Source organism: Perca fluviatilis, chromosome 10 (genome assembly GCF_010015445.1).
Source record: "Perca fluviatilis chromosome 10, GENO_Pfluv_1.0, whole genome shotgun sequence".
Classification (NCBI taxonomy): domain Eukaryota; kingdom Metazoa; phylum Chordata; class Actinopteri; order Perciformes; family Percidae; genus Perca; species Perca fluviatilis.
The window spans coordinates 31,979,789-31,998,763 of record NC_053121.1 but is presented as its reverse complement, the minus strand read 5'-3'; the positions used below and the strand labels follow the sequence as shown (position 1 = coordinate 31,998,763).

At 38.4% G+C, this 18,975-nt stretch overlaps 3 protein-coding genes across 5 annotated transcripts in view; 1 reads left to right on the top strand and 2 right to left on the bottom strand.

Annotated features, from left to right (window-relative positions):
- Nucleotides 1-2,502: 2,502 nt before the first annotated feature.
- Nucleotides 2,503-5,565, bottom strand: bbs12 (Bardet-Biedl syndrome 12). Of its 2 annotated transcripts, none has more exons than XM_039814306.1 (2): nucleotides 5,465-5,565; nucleotides 2,503-4,628 (listed from the first exon to the last, which is right to left on the bottom strand). In XM_039814306.1, exon 2 carries the CDS (start codon nucleotides 4,614-4,616, stop codon nucleotides 2,661-2,663), a length of 1,956 nt encoding a protein of 651 aa, XP_039670240.1. In that variant the 5' UTR covers nucleotides 4,617-4,628; nucleotides 5,465-5,565; the 3' UTR covers nucleotides 2,503-2,660. The 2 variants fall into 2 exon arrangements, with proteins under 2 accessions (XP_039670240.1, XP_039670239.1); XM_039814305.1 differs by having other exon boundaries at nucleotides 5,355-5,553.
- A 97-nt stretch (nucleotides 5,566-5,662) lies between these two features.
- cetn4 (centrin 4) lies at nucleotides 5,663-9,876 on the top strand. The gene is made up of 5 exons (XM_039814307.1): nucleotides 5,663-5,779; nucleotides 6,061-6,216; nucleotides 6,441-6,569; nucleotides 8,510-8,647; nucleotides 9,601-9,876. Exons 1-5 carry the CDS (start codon nucleotides 5,777-5,779, stop codon nucleotides 9,688-9,690), a joined length of 516 nt encoding a protein of 171 aa, XP_039670241.1. The 5' UTR covers nucleotides 5,663-5,776; the 3' UTR covers nucleotides 9,691-9,876.
- A 3,669-nt stretch (nucleotides 9,877-13,545) lies between these two features.
- adad1 (adenosine deaminase domain containing 1 (testis-specific)) overlaps nucleotides 13,546-18,975 on the bottom strand; it is a 53,718-nt gene continuing 48,288 nt past the window's right edge. For both annotated transcript variants that reach the window (XM_039814345.1, XM_039814344.1), the window contains exon 14: nucleotides 13,546-13,740. In XM_039814345.1, coding sequence (XP_039670279.1) covers nucleotides 13,686-13,740 — 55 coding nt within the window. In that variant the 3' untranslated portion in view covers nucleotides 13,546-13,685. The remainder of the gene's footprint in view (nucleotides 13,741-18,975) is intronic.

The window sequence follows — 18,975 nt, the reverse complement described above, 5'->3', positions numbered from 1 at the left end:
GTTTCAAAATATAAAATTTTCATAGTAAAAGGGTGTCAATGGGATTTTGAGCTTCTATGTATGTCCTATTTACCCACCGAACTGTCGTTATTCAACTATGACAGGGTAAAATCGGTTTTGCATTCTATCACCCCTTTAAGAGTTCTTTTCACCCTGATAAAAGTAAAATTCTGAAGGAAATGCCAATGATTAAAGATTTTTTTTTACTCCCAATTTCAATCATATCATATATCATTTACATATTACTGATTATTTTGAATGTTTTGTACAGTATGTTAAGTCCAAGGCTGTAGTCAGAAGCTCAGTATAAGATCAAATATCTAGGACAATGTAAGGAAAATGAGGCGACTGCTTAATAAACATTGATTACTGCCCTTAAATTGACAAACACAAAGGGACAAAAACAACACCAGAAAAGGCAACCCACACCATTACAGAATGACAGACCACTGAAGATGAACTCACATTTAACTACATGGTTGCCATAACTACACCAGTTTTCTAGCATAGTTTACTTTTTCCAATATTGGTCTACAACATATAGTAAGCGGCATTGTCTGAGGAAAATCCAACGAGATTTATGGTTTGCCAGCAGTTTATAAAAATAAACTCCTCTGACATATCACCAACTAATGGCTTTATTTTCAAACCTGACAGAAGCTAACTGAGTTCCACAGGCATTCTGGTGCAGTAAAACCTTAATTAACAATTGTAGTGTTGTGAGTAAAACTATGATAAAACATAGGCAAATCAAATACATGTAAAAAGTGTTTAGTATCACATGTACACGTAGTGAATCTAACCCCAAAAGCAAAAATTCCAAATGCATTCAGTTACTTCTTCCCCTCATAATTACATTTTTTTTCCAAATCGGTTTTGAGATCTTTCTTTTAAATATAGTGACATTGCCCAAAAATGTAATTAACAATCCATGCTGTCAGCTAGCAATTATGAAATAAAATTGGATCGTCTCACCCAACTCTATATTTGACATGTTTAAGGTTATCTATAAATGTGTGCCTGTATCAGTCCAGGGGTTTTCTCTTTGCAGATGAAGCTCGGTGCAGACAATAAAGCGTGTACTCAGCCTGAACTCAAATGTGTGACCCACTTTGCCTTTTCAATTTCCTCCTCAATGTTGTTTATGTTATGTTATGTCATACCAAACCACCACACCCCCGCTGAGTGATGCCTGAGTCAAGGTTGTTACGGCCCAACCGTAAAGCCTTTGTAACGTTTTTATTTCGCTGAACTATTTTTAGAATGCAACAAGACGCACTCTCTCTCTGTGATCTCAGAGGAAATGGAAGGTATCGTGTGTTGTTTCAACTGACACCTTTGATATAAAATATGCACAATAGGAAAAAGTCTAGAGATAACCAATTGTGTGCTTTACCTTCATGTGAACCATCATTGTTATCAGATTTTTCCAATTAGTAGACATTTCTCTTCGGAATAACACTTTTTCGGGCTGCAATGCTAAGAAGTGCAAGGGTCAGAGCGTGGTGGCTTGTTAATATCCTTGTGATCTTTCAGTGATCATGTAGGAGCGGAAATGGTAGTCAACCAAAAGTTTCTAGCCTTCGAACAACTAAAATAACCTCCAGAAGTTGTAATTACCTTTATGAGAGGACACAGCCTAATAAGACTTAACCTAAAACATTTTCTCTGTCTGGAGGCGTACCTTCTCCATCAAACATTTACATTATGGCAGAGCAGAGCAGGTCATAAAACCACCACAGTTGGCAGGGAAGCAGTGGCCAGTGTGAACAGTGTTAGCCAAGCTGTACACATAGTGAAGCAAAGGCAAATATCATTAAGTGGAAGTGTACTGTACCAAGACTAAAAAAAAAACATACTGACAAAACAAACTTCTACCCCTGCTCGCTGAGAGAAATTTAATTGTGGTTTTGGACATGCACTATTTGTTTTCGCTGGCTGAACTGAGCATGGAGACGAGGTGTGTTCGAGGTCATGTACAAGTAGTGTGATCTAAGTCAGATAAACAGAGTTTTAGGGAATTTCTTTATGAAAAATAGTATGCAGCAGCACCTTCATGATAAAAACTATAACTAAGATGACAAACTGAATAAACTAAAAATATGGAAATATATAATTTCTACTGGTTTAATTTAATACCTGGAGGGCAGAATATAAAAATATCACTTTAAACTAAAAAAAAAGAAGAGTTGGCACTTTACTGTTCATAAGTGTTGTTTTGGTCCTTTCTTGTTTGTTTTTTTTACCTTGCATCTCAATTTCATTCAGTTGGTATGTTTGAATCAGAGCTATCTGTTAGACTCACCATTCTAAATCTAGGCCAATTCGTTTGTCAATTTACCTGCATCAGCTTGAGTGAGAGCCAGATACAGTACACTTATGACTTAAGTGTCATATAATAATTTGTCTCCCCCAGGTGGTAACAAAAAGTAGCATTCACTAAAATGAATTTTTTTCTTTTTTTTTTTTAATGAGGTCCTTTGACTATTTATTGATGACAGGAAAAAAAGAATATAAACACTTTATTCTACTTTCACTTTGTACAAGTCATTAAAAAAACATTTTAAACAGTCTAAATGAGCTTTTTTACCCATATGGGAACAAAAAACATTCAGAGAGCTGTGTACAGTCAATGTATCCCCCAAGATGTTAGGGTTAGATCATAACAGCGTCAGATTGTCTAGTGTTCCATCACTTTTTTGGTCAATGCCTGTGATGACCTCTGCATCAGTCTGCAAGACCAGGAGAACCAGATCTAAGGCTTTCCTCCATGCTTCCTGCTTCACACTCAGATTATCATAGATTTTTACTGCTGGTGCTTCACTGGATTTCATGGATGAGGAAACTCCACTATCCTCTTGTTCACCTTCCAAGAAAAGCGGCGAGAACCTTGCAGTAATGCCTAGACTTTCATTATAGTCCTGCAGTTGTTGGCTCACTGCAGTCCTGGCTCTGACTTTTGAATACTTCCCAGTGTTAACCATTACAGTGGATATGTAATCTATTAACCCATCTGCCATGAGGTGCAACACTACATGCCTGTAAGGGTTCACTGCTGTTCCTGCTTTGGTTTGCTGAACGGCATCCCCATTCCTCTCTCTGTGATGCTGAACACGGTGATCTGCTTGCTTTTGAAGGTGATGAATACAAAGCATTTCCGTCACTCCAGCACCAGGCAGGAGGACTTTGTCTTTCAGCATGTGGTGTAAACGATAAGCACATGACCAAAACTGGTCCTCCAGGGCCTGCAGCTTTGCATGTACACAGCTTGTGAGGATCACTGTGACCAATGTGCTGTTCTTAACGGTGGAAATATTCACAGTTGTTGATGGCTTACTCTCATGGCTGCTGAGGTCCCTCCATATCGCAACATCCACACCAGTGCCAACACAGTGCTTACTCAACTGTGTGGCGTAAGTCACCGGAACAGCTGCAGTTGCATTAGCGAATGCCCTTAAAACGGAAGCCTTCACTTTTTCCACCACAAGTATTTGATGTCTACAACAGCGTTGAATCACTTTCTCACCAACGAGCCCAGTAACCAGTATCATGTTCACTTCTAGGTTCAACAAAAGTTTCATAACCTTTTCCATCCACTCTTCCTCGTTGCTTGAACTTAAACAATCTGACTGGTCACTCACACACTGTATACCTGTTGGCCTTTTGAAGCCAAGATGGCGATAGGTATCTGATAAATCTCCATTAATTAGAGCAAGCTTCAAGTGCTGTTCTTTTAAGTGATTTGCCACTGAAGCCTGTTCAGCAGATACAAGAACAACGCAGCCCGGTAAAACACACGTTTGCTCCTCTGGTAAGCCAGGTAGCACACAAGTCACCACTTTGGAAACATCAAACGTGGAACAGCTGTTATCTTGCGGATTATTTTTTGACTGTATTCGGCTGGCTTTAACTACTAAATTCATCGCATCGGCACAACCGTGACTCAATCCCTCGGCAACGCGTGCAATGTCAGGAAGCTTAGGCTTATTAGGTTGGGGTTCTGTGGAGACATTTTCAGACTTGGCCTCATAAAAATATCTGCTGAGCTTCACTCTCCTTTGTTCACTTCCGTTTAGAGTCCTGTGACCAACTGTTATTGTCTCTTGCAGGTGGCTCGATGCTTGTGAAGCCTCCACAATGGGTTGCTTTGACAGTTGACGTCCTGGAGTTGTAACAGAGCAGCTCTCCGATTGCTCTACATCAAGAACCTCAGTTGAGACGCTGTATTTCCTGCAAACATCCAAGCATATATCTATTCCTTCAGACATAGCCGAGATGATGTGTGCTACTGAAATTCCTGTCTGAAGGCACTCCAGCGCAGCACGGCTCCAGGCTCCTGCGATAAACAGCAGGCATCCTGACCCTGTATGATAGACCTTCTGGTGGGCTTGAATAGTCTCGTAAACCAGCTGACCCACCGCGCAGGTCAGCTCCAGGTTCTCGAAGATGCGAAAACACGAGCACACAAGAGCTGACTCCCCACTCGTTTCATCTTGGATAAACTTGTACTTTTTATTGGGTCCCAGAGAAGAATATGTGATTCCTGCCAGCGCCGAGAGCTTCTGCAGTCCAACATGTTGTCGTTGGTTTATACCTGTAATTGTAGTTCCCAGCATTACTTGAGGTGCCTGAATTGTAAAAAGGAAAAGAAAAACAAAAAACTCCTCTAGTCAAACTGCTCAGTGAACATGGTTTGGGTTAAATCTTACTGTCCACTGCTCGTTAATGTGACAGTTAAAGTAAGGTTTCTAAAGTACGGAATTTAAGTTCCAATTTAAGGCATACTTTTAGTATACTTTTATGTACGTTATACATTTACTTACATTTCAGAGGGGAATGTTGGACTCAACTACATTTAGCTTACATACAGAATATGTGATTAGCTGGTGCAGTTATATATTGACGCAATATAAATTAAAGGACGGCACTGCCACACATTAAGCCATACTAGTACAACATACTATACATATAAAACACTATGACAGTCTTATCTGCATTACTTTTGATACTTTAAGTAAAATTTTAGTAAAATTCTGAATGCAGGACTAGTAATTAAGTTTACATTGTGGCAGTCTATTTAATTTAACTAAAGGATGTTCATACTTATTCCACCACTGGGAACACGTTTGGTCAACAACATAGATGCAAATGCAGCTAAAACAATAATTAAATGAGCACTATACAACACAAAGCATAACAACATCTAAAGAAGCAAGTGACATTGAGAGATACATACAGCTCAACAGACCTGCAATTAGCCTAGCTAGCTATATAGATAGCTAACGTTACCAGACCAGCAGCAGCTTGGAAGCTAAGCTAGCAAGCTAATATCTTAAGAAAAACAAATACTTCACTTCTAAATGTGGCCTGTCCATAACCAGACAAACGTGAGCTGAAAACAGGGGGCTCCAAATGATGCTTTTGCAAAACAAACGTTATCTATCCATAAAGGGTATAATGTTACCTTAATTTAATAATGTATTTTCTGTTCCCAAAGCCAAGCTGCTCCAACACGAACGATTAGGGACTGCGCATGAGCATTGCTTTCTGGTTGCTGGGCGACAAGAAACGATCTCAACCATTGGCGTACAGCGTTAAAACCCGCCCATTCGTTTTTGCAATTGGCTAATATGGCAGCGTCACGGGATTTCATTGATTTGTATTGGTTATCCCCAATGTCATTCGAAAGGGGAAAAAAAACCGTTGCTGCATGTTTTGTTGACATCCGATAATCAAACACACAATTGAAGAGTTCCCGGCTCAATCATTCGTTTAAATGGTAGCTATACCTACATATAAATGTCTAGTATGAAACGTACGCTATGCTTTTTAGGAAGTTTCGGTATTTACCGTGAAAAGCTGGCGCGCAGTTAGATCAAGCTGTTTAAAACGTGTTTCGTGGAGCAGCATGGAAGCTAAAGATAGCTAGCTAGCTAGCATAATAGTAACGTTAGTAACGGTTAACTAAAATGTAAAAACATCACCCGTGTGTCTTTCTGCTCCACTTGCCAACTGAGTGTATAAAGTAGCAACTATGTCTGAATGTTTGCTTTTTTTCAGGCTTCAGGTTACCGAAAAGCAGCTCCTTCGGCTAGCCAAAGGAAAAAGGCAGGTCCCAAAACCGAACTGACAGAGGAGCAAAAGCAAGAAATTAAAGAGGCTTTTGATCTCTTTGACACAGATGGGATTGGAACAATAGATGTGAAGGAGCTAAAGGTTAGTTTCTGGTTTAGTACCAAAAAAAAAGAAGGAAGAGCCATGAACTTACTCATCACACATTACTCTTCCTTCTTTATTAGTTGTCTTGGTTTACTACGTAAGGAAATTACTATTATTAGTTTTCTTGGTTTACTATTTCTTAGATCAGATGTCATGTCAAGTGTACGCTATGTATGTTCAGATGAACAAATACCCAGATTTCCCGTTTATGTGTGCCACAGGTTGCCATGAGGGCGCTTGGGTTTGAACCTAAGAAAGAGGAGATCAAGAAGATGATTGCAGACATTGATAAAGAGGGCTCTGGAACAATTGACTTCAGTGACTTTCTCAGTATGATGACACTGAAAATGGTGAGTGTAATACATATGTTATACAAAACCTGGAAACTTTCTTAGAAATTAAAATGTGTCATTTCTAAACTTGGAAAGACTGTGTAACTATTCATTAAGTTACAAATCTGGGTTCATCATCTCATCACTTTTGGTTGCCAGTTACTCTTAAAGGTCCCGTGGCATGAAAATTTCACTTTTATGAGTTTTTTACATTAATATGCGTTCCCCCAGCCTGCCTATGGTCCCCCAGTGGCTAGAAATGGCGATAGGTGTAAACCGAGCCCTGGGTATCCTGCTCTGCCTTTGAGAAAATGAAAGCTCAGATGGGCCGATCTGGAAGCAAGGTTACCTCCCCTTTCTCTGCTTTGCCCACCCAGAGAATTTGGCCCACCCATGAGAGAGAGACCTCGTGGCTTTCAAACGAGCAAAGTGGCAGTTGGGCAAGGCCACACCACCACCACCCACCTTGCCCCCCCCCACCCCCTCCTCCTCCTCAATAGCTACAGACACAGAAATGGCACATACTAAGGGAAGCTCATTGTGGGACTGGCTCTAGTGGCTGTAATTCTGCACCAAGGCTGAATTTCGGGAAAGAGACTTCAGATACAGTATTAGGGGACCAGTAAGGTCTATAAAAAGCCTCCAAAGAGCACCATGTCATGGGACCTTTAAAACAACAGTATCCCAGAAACAAATTCCCTCTTATTAAATTACAAAGAAATTAAATGTTTGGAGACCACGTATGAGGGGGCATAGGGTCTTACTCTATTGGAACACCAAATTTAACACACAGTTTATCCACAATATAAGACCAATAGCAAGAGACCGGCAGTTACATTGTGTGAATGTTAGGGCTGCTCCCTCTAAGTCGATTATGGACTAATCGGTCGTTTTGGTCTTAGTCAGCTTAGATTTCTTTAGTCGATTAGTCATGTTTTATGCTTTTTTCATGCTGAATGACTTATTTCCAAGAAACCTACATGCACATCTCTGGTAAACCCAAGAATTAAAGTGGTGCTTTTGCATGACTTTTTGCGGAGAAACTCAAAACGTAATCGACAAATTTACAGATCTGTCGATTAAATCAACTAATCGATTAGTCCATACAATTGAATGAGTGTTAGTCGACTAAGAATTTCTTCAATCGAGCACAGCCCTAGTGAATGTAACTACCAGTCTCAACCATGGATAATGGTTTCAACACTTACAGCAGAGTGGAGACGCATTAACATCCATTTAGTTTTTGAGAGCAGCTGGTACAGGTGTGCAATGTACAGTTCAAAACTGAGTAGATGTGGTTTGATTACAGATAGATATTTCCATAGCATGGACCCACACTTCTTGCCAGTCTTGGTGGCCAATTGGAGGGTTTTCCCTACAATTATTAGGCTTAGGCTTAGGCGCAGCACCCAAGCCGTTTTGTGCACCACCTAAGCCGAAAGAATGTGAAATCAATGTGAGCATCAAAACTAATGACTTTTCTCAGATCTAATGATTGTAGTATTTAGCAAGTTTTGTCTTTAAGCTTTTTGAGTTTTATTTATTTGTTATCTGCTCTAGCTTTTACAATGATTTATACACTGATATGGTAATAATAATGGTCCAAAATTATGTGAAATTGCATATTTTGTTTTATTGCAAAGCGTAACATTTGCCAAATACACTACGTGCACATCAAACCTAGGTAAACCACTGAATAGTGATACAAAGTACATCTCCAAGGCTGGCTAAGTAGCTTGGGAAGTTAGATATGAATTGGAATTAAGGGCTTTATAAAATACACCAATGCATTTCTTGGATAGACAAGGCCCTTTCTACATGTGAGGTGGCACTATTGGTTGTTAATGTGGTATATTTACTGATAAAGTGTCTGCTTTGTAAATATCTATAACAAAAAAACTTCACATCTGGCTGTAATGCATCAATCATTATGTTTGTCACTTCTTCATTGTTAATAGAATGAAAAGGACTCCAAAGAAGAAATATTAAAGGCTTTTCGGCTGTTTGATGATGACGGCACGGGAAAAATCACATTCAAAAATCTCAAGAGAGTTGCCAAGGAGCTAGGTGAAAACCTCACAGATGAAGAATTACAGGTATTGCAATGTTTCCCATGAACCATTACTGTATATTTATATTTTATTTTTTAGGGTGGTCAATCCATGTAGACTTACCCCTACCTACAAAGAGGTTTTGTATTCATAAGCTTGCTTTTCAAAAGGTATGTTTTTAAATGCCACAATCTGGCAACAGGTGTCCAATAAACCTCTATTAATAAGAGTAATAGGCGTTTCTTTTAAGTGACGGTGATGCATTTGCATTAGTGGATTGACTGGTGCTTTCAATGTATTAGCTTGTAAATTAATTGCTGTTTTGCAATTATTTTTTCAAAGAGAAAGAGTTCAGGTTCATTATATAAATGTAAGCTATAACCTCCTTGAGACATTCTATTTACAGTGTCTGCTTTGCAATTCTTGATGCTAACACTTGTCTGTTAGTAGCTCCGTACCCCTCTTTCCCCTGAACAACCTCAATGACCACCACAAATTGTTTTAAAATCACACTGGAAACAGGATTTGTTTTCATCAAACTGCTCTCATGTGTGATGATTGTGGAGTAGTTTAAGCATTTATGCTAGTTTCAGATATTGTCCCTTTACACACAATGTGTGTACTACGTATCTTTCATGTTAAATGCACTCTTTGGTGCAGTATGTTTGCACTCCTAGTAAACAATTTATTGTTTAAATGGCCTTACATTATGCCCAACCTTACTACAAAGAAGACGGATACTCGTTTCTCTTCTCTCCCATCTCCTAGTTACTGTTAGGCTGTGATGTCCTTGCATGTGATATTAAATAGCAGTTACGTTGTTGCTTTAGGTTAGTTATTTCTGAGGAATCTGAGCACTGAGATGCCCTGTATGACACATTGTCAGAGTTTGAGTTATTCCAGTCTATCACACGTGATATATCAAGTATAGCTTTTAGTGCACTTCTAACCTTTTTTTAAAAAAATCTGAACATAAAGACTTTTCTTATCCTTTTTAGGAAATGATCGACGAGGCAGACCGAGATGGTGATGGTGAGATCAACGAGCAGGAGTTCTTGAGAATAATGAAGAAGACCAATCTTTACTGAACTTGAATGTTACAGTCTTGATCTGGAATCTTTTGAAGATTCGCCTTTGTTTCTTTTAGAACAGTTTATACAATCTCTTTTTTTTTTGGGACAGATTTGTTTAGTTTGAGGATAACTATTTTAACATACTGTATCTTTGCACAATTTTTTTCTACAATGCAAGACAAATAAATATATTTCATCACATTTCTTTGTTGTTAGGTTTACTTCTACCTTAGTTTCTCAGTGTCCGTATTGCATTTCAATTGCATAGAAACATGCAGTGCTTGACAATGTCACTGTGTACGCTGCAGTACATTCTGCACGGCAATGCATGACAATAATGATCTGATGTCGGGGAACAGACAGTGAAAGTCACATAACTAAGTCATGTCTACTAACCAGAATGATGGTACTGTAGACAGAAATGACAAGCGTGAACTTGAGATGAGTAACTTAAAGTCACTCTCACTTCATGTTTTGAGTTTACTGAACCAAAGTCATCGTCTGTCGAAGATACAGTACCATCTGTTACCTAGATGTTCTGATCTTGTTATAGGAAAGATAATCCTGCTGATTAATTTTAATAATATACAGTGGAAGACTGGTTTTGACCAAAACACCATACCTTGTTAAAATCAACAGGATATTGTAGTGACGTCTTTTTCCGAGCCGCCAGACGGCTGTCTATTATTTTGAGGATGCTTGCCACTGATTGTGAAAGTTCTGATAACCTGTTTTAGACAGCGGAGGAACATCGGGTGGAAAATATGAAAAGCTTTGTCCCAAGATGAGATATCCATTTTTTTTAAATATTCCGCACATAAAATGTTTGATGATATAAAAGAAAATTATAGGAACATTCAAAGATGTAGATAACCTCCAAACCAAAATAACCTCCACAAATGCTGCTGATACTTAATAACATGTTTTCCTTTTGAACATGTTTGACTCTTAAAGTCAAAACAAGACTGCACTCTTCAACCTAAGATACATATATAGGTATAGCTGCATGCCTTCTGTTTTATTTACGACTATTATATTCCAATATTATCTTCTATAAACCAAATTACAAGTGCCCGAATATGGAATTTATGTGTATTTCTTTCATTTTGTTTATATGTCGAGCTGAAACTTGAAATTGATATAGATGAGCCCATCAAAAGGCCAGCATTTCAAAGGTTTATTTTATGTTACCCCCCTATGACTCAAATCCATCCACCTTCTCGGAGTTCAAAGTACACCACACAGCAGGTGAGAGCCCGAAAAACAGTGCTGAAACTCGCTTTGACTGGACACACAATTACAAATGTGCACCTTAATGAATTATGTGCTGATATTATGGTATGGATTATTATGGTTAAGTTTAAAAGCTCCTCAGGTTCATAACTCGCTGTCAGAAAGAAACCTCTTCAGAACATGAGTCTTATTTTCAAGTTAATGCCTTCCCTCCAGTGGTGGAATGTAACTAAATACATTTACTCAAGTACTGTACTTAAGCACATATTCTTTTCATGCCACTTTCTAGACGAATGTTGTACTTTTTACTCCACTACAAAAATCGGACATCTTTAGTTACTAGTTACTTTACCAATAAAGGCTTTAGAGCATAACTTTTTGATATTAATGAACGTCCATTACATTTAAGCCATCGCCAAATGAGTTGCTGCAAAGCTAATTAAGACCATCAGCTCCACACAACTCTCTCTCAGTATGGCTATGTTCATGTTCATTCATGTTGGTCCGGCGAAGATAATGACCTTTCCTGAAGAGTCCATCGTGTTTTTTTAATCTTCCGTGTCCTCCTTGGCTACTAGCAACCGACGGGCGGAGGGGTGGGGGCGGTGTGCGATCATGGAAGGCTTGTATCGTGTGGAAGCGCCGACAGTTTTGTTGTTATTACTTAGAATTCCTCATGGGGGCGACAGAAACTACACACAATAGCTTTAAGTTTTATTAGTTTTATTAAGTTTTTTTAGCATTATTTTACTTTCAATACTTAAAGTAAATTTTCCTGATGATACATACATACTTTTACTTAAGTAGCATTTTCAATGCAGATCTTTTACTTGTAACAGAGTATTTTTACAGTGTGGTATTAGTACTTTTTCTCTTGCATAAAAGGATCTGAATACGTCTTCCACCACTGCTTCCATCCATTTGTTTTCAACAGCCTTTGCAGCACAAAATCCACCATGGACGAGAGCCTTTATTCAAAAATCACAAATTTTAGGTTTGAGAAGATATTTCCAAAGACTCAACATTAAAAAAAAACAAAAAAAACCTGTAGCTGCACAGAGCAGTCATTTCGCAAGAGTAGGTGTTGTTTAAACAGTCAATGTTTGATTTCAGAACAAAATGTTCCAATTGGAGTTTGATGTTTTTGTACAGTGGCAGTTTCATGGCCTTTAATTTCTTCACAGCCCCTCAGCTGGCTGTTATTCCCCTACTGTTGTGGTTTAACAGCATTCACATCACACTCTGTTAAATACTCCCACTGCTCCGCTGCTTTTTTTCTCTTCCCATAAAATGATCAATTTCCAAAACAAGTCTGGTCGTTGCTGGTAAAAGGTGATTTTCATTATTAACTCTTAAAAGGTCAACGATAAATGTGTCACCATTATGTAGACAACCAATTTTACAAGCCCCCTTTGAGTAAGACATGTTGAAGACAAACTAAAAACCGTCATTGTGCCTAGAAGAAGCAAAGAGTGACTGCATCAGTGGTATGTTTGCTTTTTTTGTGTTTGTGAAATAGTTTTTATACATCATATCCAGATGAGTAGACATCCACAAATACTGTCTGAATGTTAACATTTTAGCAATGTTCTATCTCTTAATCTTTTACAGTATGATGAGGAAGCTTGTGTTTATTTGCATCTCCTTGTTATGGCTATATTTGAACACATTGTAGAGGAAACATAAACCTTTGTAAGCTTGTACCAAAAGCCATAATGACTTTAAACATGTGTGTGTGTATAAGTGATGCTGAGTTGTGGCTACATATCTTTTCTAATCCTTGTCCTCCTCTTCATAAATTACTGTTGCACACCTGACTCATTTATGTGTTTACATTTAAATGCTCGACCTGTTTGGGGAGATATGTTTCCACCCTCTTAACCAATCACCTTAAACATTTGAGTAAATGAGGTGTGCATGGCTATGGAAAAAAGTTGGTTGACAAGAAGCATTTGAGAATTTTAAAGAACATGGTTCTTAGGTTTTGGTACTACAAATGATTGTGCGTTTGTGTGTGTGCGTGTGGGAGAAACATCCAGTCTAAAAGCTTTTAGTCAAATTTTTCAACAACCATGTTAGACTGTTTTCATCCATTATTTTTTTAGGTACTGTAGTAGACACTGAGATCAGCAGGACCACTGTCCAGCTATTTCGAAAATGTTGTGGAGTTAATTTCGGAGATGCCTCTTAGCTAATGAAAAGAAGACTCATTGTATTACATTTGAATATGAAAACTCAAATCGTCTCAAGTCTCATCGACTCATGTCGCCAAAATATTCTCTGCAAATGAAGTTGGGCAGCTCTGTGTTTTTTGTCTCAACTGGGCTTGGGTTTTCTGATTACAGCTCTGTCTCTGTAAATGGGAAACAAACAAAGTGGCAACGTTTGGGTGTTGAGTTCGAATAGCAACAATCTTTCCAGTATCACAGACTCCATCTTTGATTTAGTTCATATGGGCAGGTGAGACGATTTAAATGACTGTGTCTCTTTCCTATTCCAAGTAAATTACAGTGCGGTTCAACAGGACTGAAATCAGTCAGCAACTTCGGCTGCAGCTATATCGCTATTTACCAAAGGCCAAAGTTTTATCTTAAGATGTCTTACTTTCTGTGGAACAAGCGGATGAATGACAAAAAAGAGAGGAAATGAATTTTAATATGAAATGAAGGAAGAAAAAAAAAAAATTGTTTCAGCACAATGTTTAGAAAGAAGGACTTTGACATCTGATTGCAGGCAGCCCTCATGTCGTTTTATTGCAGCAAAGGATGCAGACAAGTTCATCTTGCTTTGTTGAATGTGCAGGGACTGGACTCAGATTCCATCTGCAACAATCTAAAAAAAAGTGTGGCAGGTTAACATAACTTCCAGAAAAATACAGTACTGTGCAAAAGTTTTAGGCAGGTATAAAACAATGCTGGAAACTAAGAATGCTTTCAAAAAATGGAAGTGTTAATAGTTTATTTTCATCAATTAACAAAATGCAGTGAATGAACAGAAGAGAAATCTAAATCAAATCAATATTTGGTGTGACCACGCTTTGCCTTCAAGACAGCATTAATTCTTCTAGGTACACTTGCACAAAGTTCTTGAAGGAACTCGGCTGGTAGGTTGTTCCAAACATCTTGGAGGACTAACCAGAGATCTTCTGTGGATGTAGGCTTCCTCAAATCCACCTGTCTCTTCATGTAATCCCAGACAGACTCGATGATGCTGAGATCAGGGCTCTGTGGGGGCCATGCCACCACTTCCAGGACTTCTTGATCTTCTTTACGCTGAAGATAGTTCTTAATGACCCTGGCTGTATGTTTGGGGTCGTTGTCCTGCTGCAGAATAAATTTGGGGCCAATTATACGCCTCCCTGATGGTACTGCATGATGGATAAGTATCTGCCTGTATTTCTCAGCATCGAGGACACCATTAATCCTTACCAAATATCCAACTCCATTTGCAGAAATGCAGCCCCAATCTTGCAAGGAACCTCCACCATGCTTCACTGTTGCCCGCAGACACTCATTATTGTACCGCTCTACAGCCCTTCGGCGAACAACCTGCCTTATGCTACAGCCAAATATTTCAAATTTTGACTCCTCAGTCCAGAGCAACTGCTGCCATTTTTCTGCAACCCCAGTTCTATGTTTTCGTGCATACAGTCATGTGAAAAAATTAGGACACCCATGCTAAAGTTGACTAAAAAGAGGAATAAAAAATCTTTTGGAAATTGATCTTAATGCCTTAATTAAAAAAATGAGGAAAAGTCCAACCTTTAAGGACACCAATTTTGTTTGTGAATGAATAATGTATCGTAAATAAATAAATGTTCTTCCTTAAAATACAGGGGGCATAAGTAAGTACACCCCTATGTTAAATTCCCATAGAGGCAGGCAGATTTGTATTTTTAAAGGCCAGTTATTTCATGGATCCAGGATACTATGCATCCTGATAAAGTTCCCTTGGCCTTTGGAATTAAAATAGCCCCACATCATCACATACAGTCAAGTATTCCTACTTGCCTGCAACATATCAAGGGGGGAATTTTTGCCCCGGGGACTTTCTAACCCTTCACCATACCTAGAGATTGGCATGGTTTTATTTCGGTTAGCCTAATAGCTGGTTTGATTTGCATTGAGAGATGATCTTATGGAAAGTATCCCATGCCAATCTCTAGGTATGGTGAAGGGTATGTGATGATGTGGGGCTATTTTAATTCCAAAGGCCAAGGGAACTTTATCAGGATGCATAGTATCCTGGATCCATGAAATAACTGGCCTTTAACTGTATTTAACATAGGGGTGTACTTACTTATGCCCCCTGTATTTTAAGGAAGAACATTTATTTATTTACGATACATTATTCATTCACAAACAAAATTGGTGTCCTTAAAGGTTGGATTTTTCCTCATTTCTTTAATTAAGGCATTAAGATCAATTTGCAAAAGATGTTTTTTTTATTCCTCTTTTTAGTCAACTTTAGTATGGGTGTCCTAATTTTTTCACATGACTGTAGTTGAGTCGCTTGGCCTCGTTTCTACATCGGAGGTATGGCTTTTTGGCTGCAACTCTTCCATGTAGACGACTTCTGGCCAGACTTCTCTGGACAGTAGATGGGTGTACCTTGGTCCCACTGGTTTCTGCCAGTTCTGAGCTGATGGCACTGCTGGACATCTTCCAATTTCGAATAGAAATAAGCTTGATGTGTTTCTCATCTGCTGCACTAAGTTTCCTTGGCCGAACACTGCGTCTACGATCCCCAACGTTGCCTGACTTTTTGCAAGTGTACCTATAAGAATTGAGGCTGGTTTGAAGGCAAAGGGTAGTAACACCAAAAATTGATGTGATTTAGATGTTTTTTTGGTCGCTCACATTTTGTAAATTGATAAAAATAAACAATCATTTATATTTTTGAAAGCATTCTTAGTTTACAGCATTTTTTCCACACCTGCCTAAGAGTTTTGCACAGTACTGTAGATGAATGGGAGTTCAAGGGACTTTTTACATGGCATTCAGATCTAATAGACCAGTTTAACGAAGGGGACCTTTGGGTGTGATCACACTTTCAGAAGAGAAATTAAACACTGACATTATGTTTCTGATAAGTTTTATCAGATACCTTTGATGAAAAAAAAAAAGAAATTGATGAAAAATAATGGCCATCAATTCAGGACTTTTAATTCACGCCTATTTTATTTGCAGAGACATATCACAGTTAAAAGTAATTGCACCAGTTAGCTATCAGCTAATTAACATCTGTTGTTACCTGGGCAGGTAGACAAAAAACAACTACTGGCAAACACGCTGCAAAACAGCACAGTACATAAAGGTCCATCCGTGCTTTGGTGTGTGTTGTTTTGACAATCAACTACTGATTGACTAAATATGGAAAAATTAGGTATATTAAGAGTATTCAATTTTTTTGGAAAAAATAAGGTAATAAAAACGGCAGGGGAAAAACTATTTGCCCATTGACAGTGATGCTTGTTGGAATCAAAATACCCCCTGACCCCCACTTTTTTGATATAGAATTTATTTTATACAAAATAACCTCAAAGCAACAGATGAAAACTGACTGATATCACACTACCAAACATTGAACTTTGTTCAGTACTGCACCAGACGAAGGCACATTAAACCAGAATTTGGCTGGTGATAAATTTCCATCCCGCAGGATAACTCTTCTAACGGTCCCCACCGTTATTCTGTTAAATTAATTTAAAATGGGATTATGGTAAATAATTTGCCCAATTACAATGTCAAGTAGAGCTGAATTCCACATTTTGATTTTAAAACATACTAGAAAGATCTTTGAATCCAATAATGATGACAGTGAAAAATGCATCAATCATTATAAACAAGCTGTGTCATCCCTGTTGCGACGCTGGTGAAGAGAACAAAAAGAGGCGATCCCCCACCCACGCCCTCTCTGTACTCTTCCTGTACACTTACGGTAATATCAAGCACGCTCGCCTTTCTCAATCATTGAAAATCACCTCAAGTTGTTTGTTTCAGCTCTATAAATGCGTGTGAAATTTCACATTATGTATAGATTTTTTTAAACAAATAAACAATATTTAAAAAACATGCCATTATGTGTACAAGTTGCATGCAAACTTTCAACCTTGCACCCACTCGCCTCGGAAATGCACAAAGAGGAGACCGCAGGGTCGGAAATTATACTACTGCAAGTGGGAGTAGGACGTAAACTAAATAATTAAGACGGGGGCTGAATTAATCTGCTTGATGGCGTAATAGTTTGAAATAAATCTGCTATACTACTCAATGAGTTCTTAACTCATGTTGTTGGCTTTCACTGGAGTCTCAACTGTAAGAAAAAGAATAGAAAGAGAACTAATATTTATTTTCAGTCTCTCTTGCGCGCGCGCGCACACACACACACACACACACACACACACACACACACACACACACACACACACACACACACACACACACACACACACACACACACACACACACACACACACACACACACACACACACACAAATAACACAGCAACAGTGCACTTGGCATTTTTTCAACATACATTTTATTTGGCTTTAACGATCCAATGGCATGGTAAACGCACCATAACAAAACAAACATTACATCATCACAGTATGACCAAGTGACAACTTTGAGTCAAAACAAAAACAAAATCTGCACTGATAGCGGCGGATACGTAATAGTGAAATACTGTACAGTACGGAAATGCATACTGTAACACTAAATTTTGGTCTTGCCCTGTCCAGGTGTTCTGAATAAAATGATATAATAAACTAAGTGTTTCAGTATTAGATAACTCACTCCAATAATGACCTTTAGTAAAATGTTTATGGTAAGTCTATATGATGATGATCTGTTCCTAATCCTAACTACAAAAACGTCTATAAAACCTGGAATTACATTTTATTTCTCATTTAGTGGCAGCAATGTTACCAGACTTTTTTTGAATGTATTGTTTTTGAATGCCTTTTGTAAATTCAAGCTTTTAGTCGTAGTGCTTCACAGATCGTAGTGTGTCTGTGAGGACAGACAGACACACACACACACACACACACACACACACACACACACACACACACACACACACACACACACACACACACACACACACACACACACACACACACACACACACACTTAATGATGATGGTAATAATTTGGCTACAGGAACATTACAGAATCTATATCACTTCAAACAAACCAAAGTTGTTTATTTCGCCAATTGAAAAAGAATATTGGGTAAAACTTTAGTTGCAGGTATCTACATAAGAGTGACATGACACTGTCATGAACACATGACACTGTCATGACACATGAACCCTAACTCTAATCTAACCCTAACTTGTCATGACAAAAACAAATGACACTTACTAAAAGAAGTGGTATGTCATAAACGTTTATGACTTGTTTATAAAGTTTATGACACCATCATGACAGTGTCATGTCACTCTTATGTAGATACCTTCAAGTAAAGTGCAACCAAATATTGTATGCTTAGATTTGTAAGTTAAAAGTCCTAATAAACAAAGAAATTAAAACTAATTTCATTTTTAAAGACTAGTGTGTATGTTACCAATTCTCAATTTAGAAAGGCTTGTTGGCTGTGTTGTAACTTTAGACAAAAACATTCTTTACTCTCCACCCTGTTGACCTCTGTCTGTCATATCCGGTCTGGAGCCTCACTTCAAGTCACACTTTCTGCACTGTGTTTAACACTCTGGCGGACCACAAAGACCTACTCTCACTGTGTGACATGTCTTCACTCCTGAACGAGAGCTTTAGTCATCACCAAAAACATGCCTCAGTACAGCAGTGTTGCACAATTTCATGGAAAAAGCTTGAGCTCTCAGATGCAGATGAGGCGTATGTGACGATTACATTTCTCCACCATGAAAGGACCACTAAGGAAAGATTAACAGCTCCATTTTGGCTAAGTAAATTAACTGAAGGACAGACAAGACTTTGGTCCTGCCTACGAAAGACAAAAATTGGTTCCAATCTACAATAAGCCAAATAGGGCTGCAACTAACTATTATTTTCATTGTCGATTAATCGGTCGATTATTTTTCT

What these genes read in the sequence shown, in the direction of transcription:
- bbs12 (XM_039814305.1), bottom strand. Translation starts at nt 5,375, where the DNA reads ATGGACAGGCCACATTTAGAA. An exon ending in TGGACAGGCCACATTTAGAA is followed by an intron (nt 4,629 to 5,354) that starts GTGAAGTATTTG and finishes TTTACAATTCAG; the next exon opens with GCACCTCAAGTAATGCTGGG.
- cetn4 (XM_039814307.1), top strand. An exon ending in TAGATGTGAAGGAGCTAAAG is followed by an intron (nt 6,217 to 6,440) that starts GTTAGTTTCTGG and finishes TGTGTGCCACAG; the next exon opens with GTTGCCATGAGGGCGCTTGG. An exon ending in TCACAGATGAAGAATTACAG is followed by an intron (nt 8,648 to 9,600) that starts GTATTGCAATGT and finishes TATCCTTTTTAG; the next exon opens with GAAATGATCGACGAGGCAGA.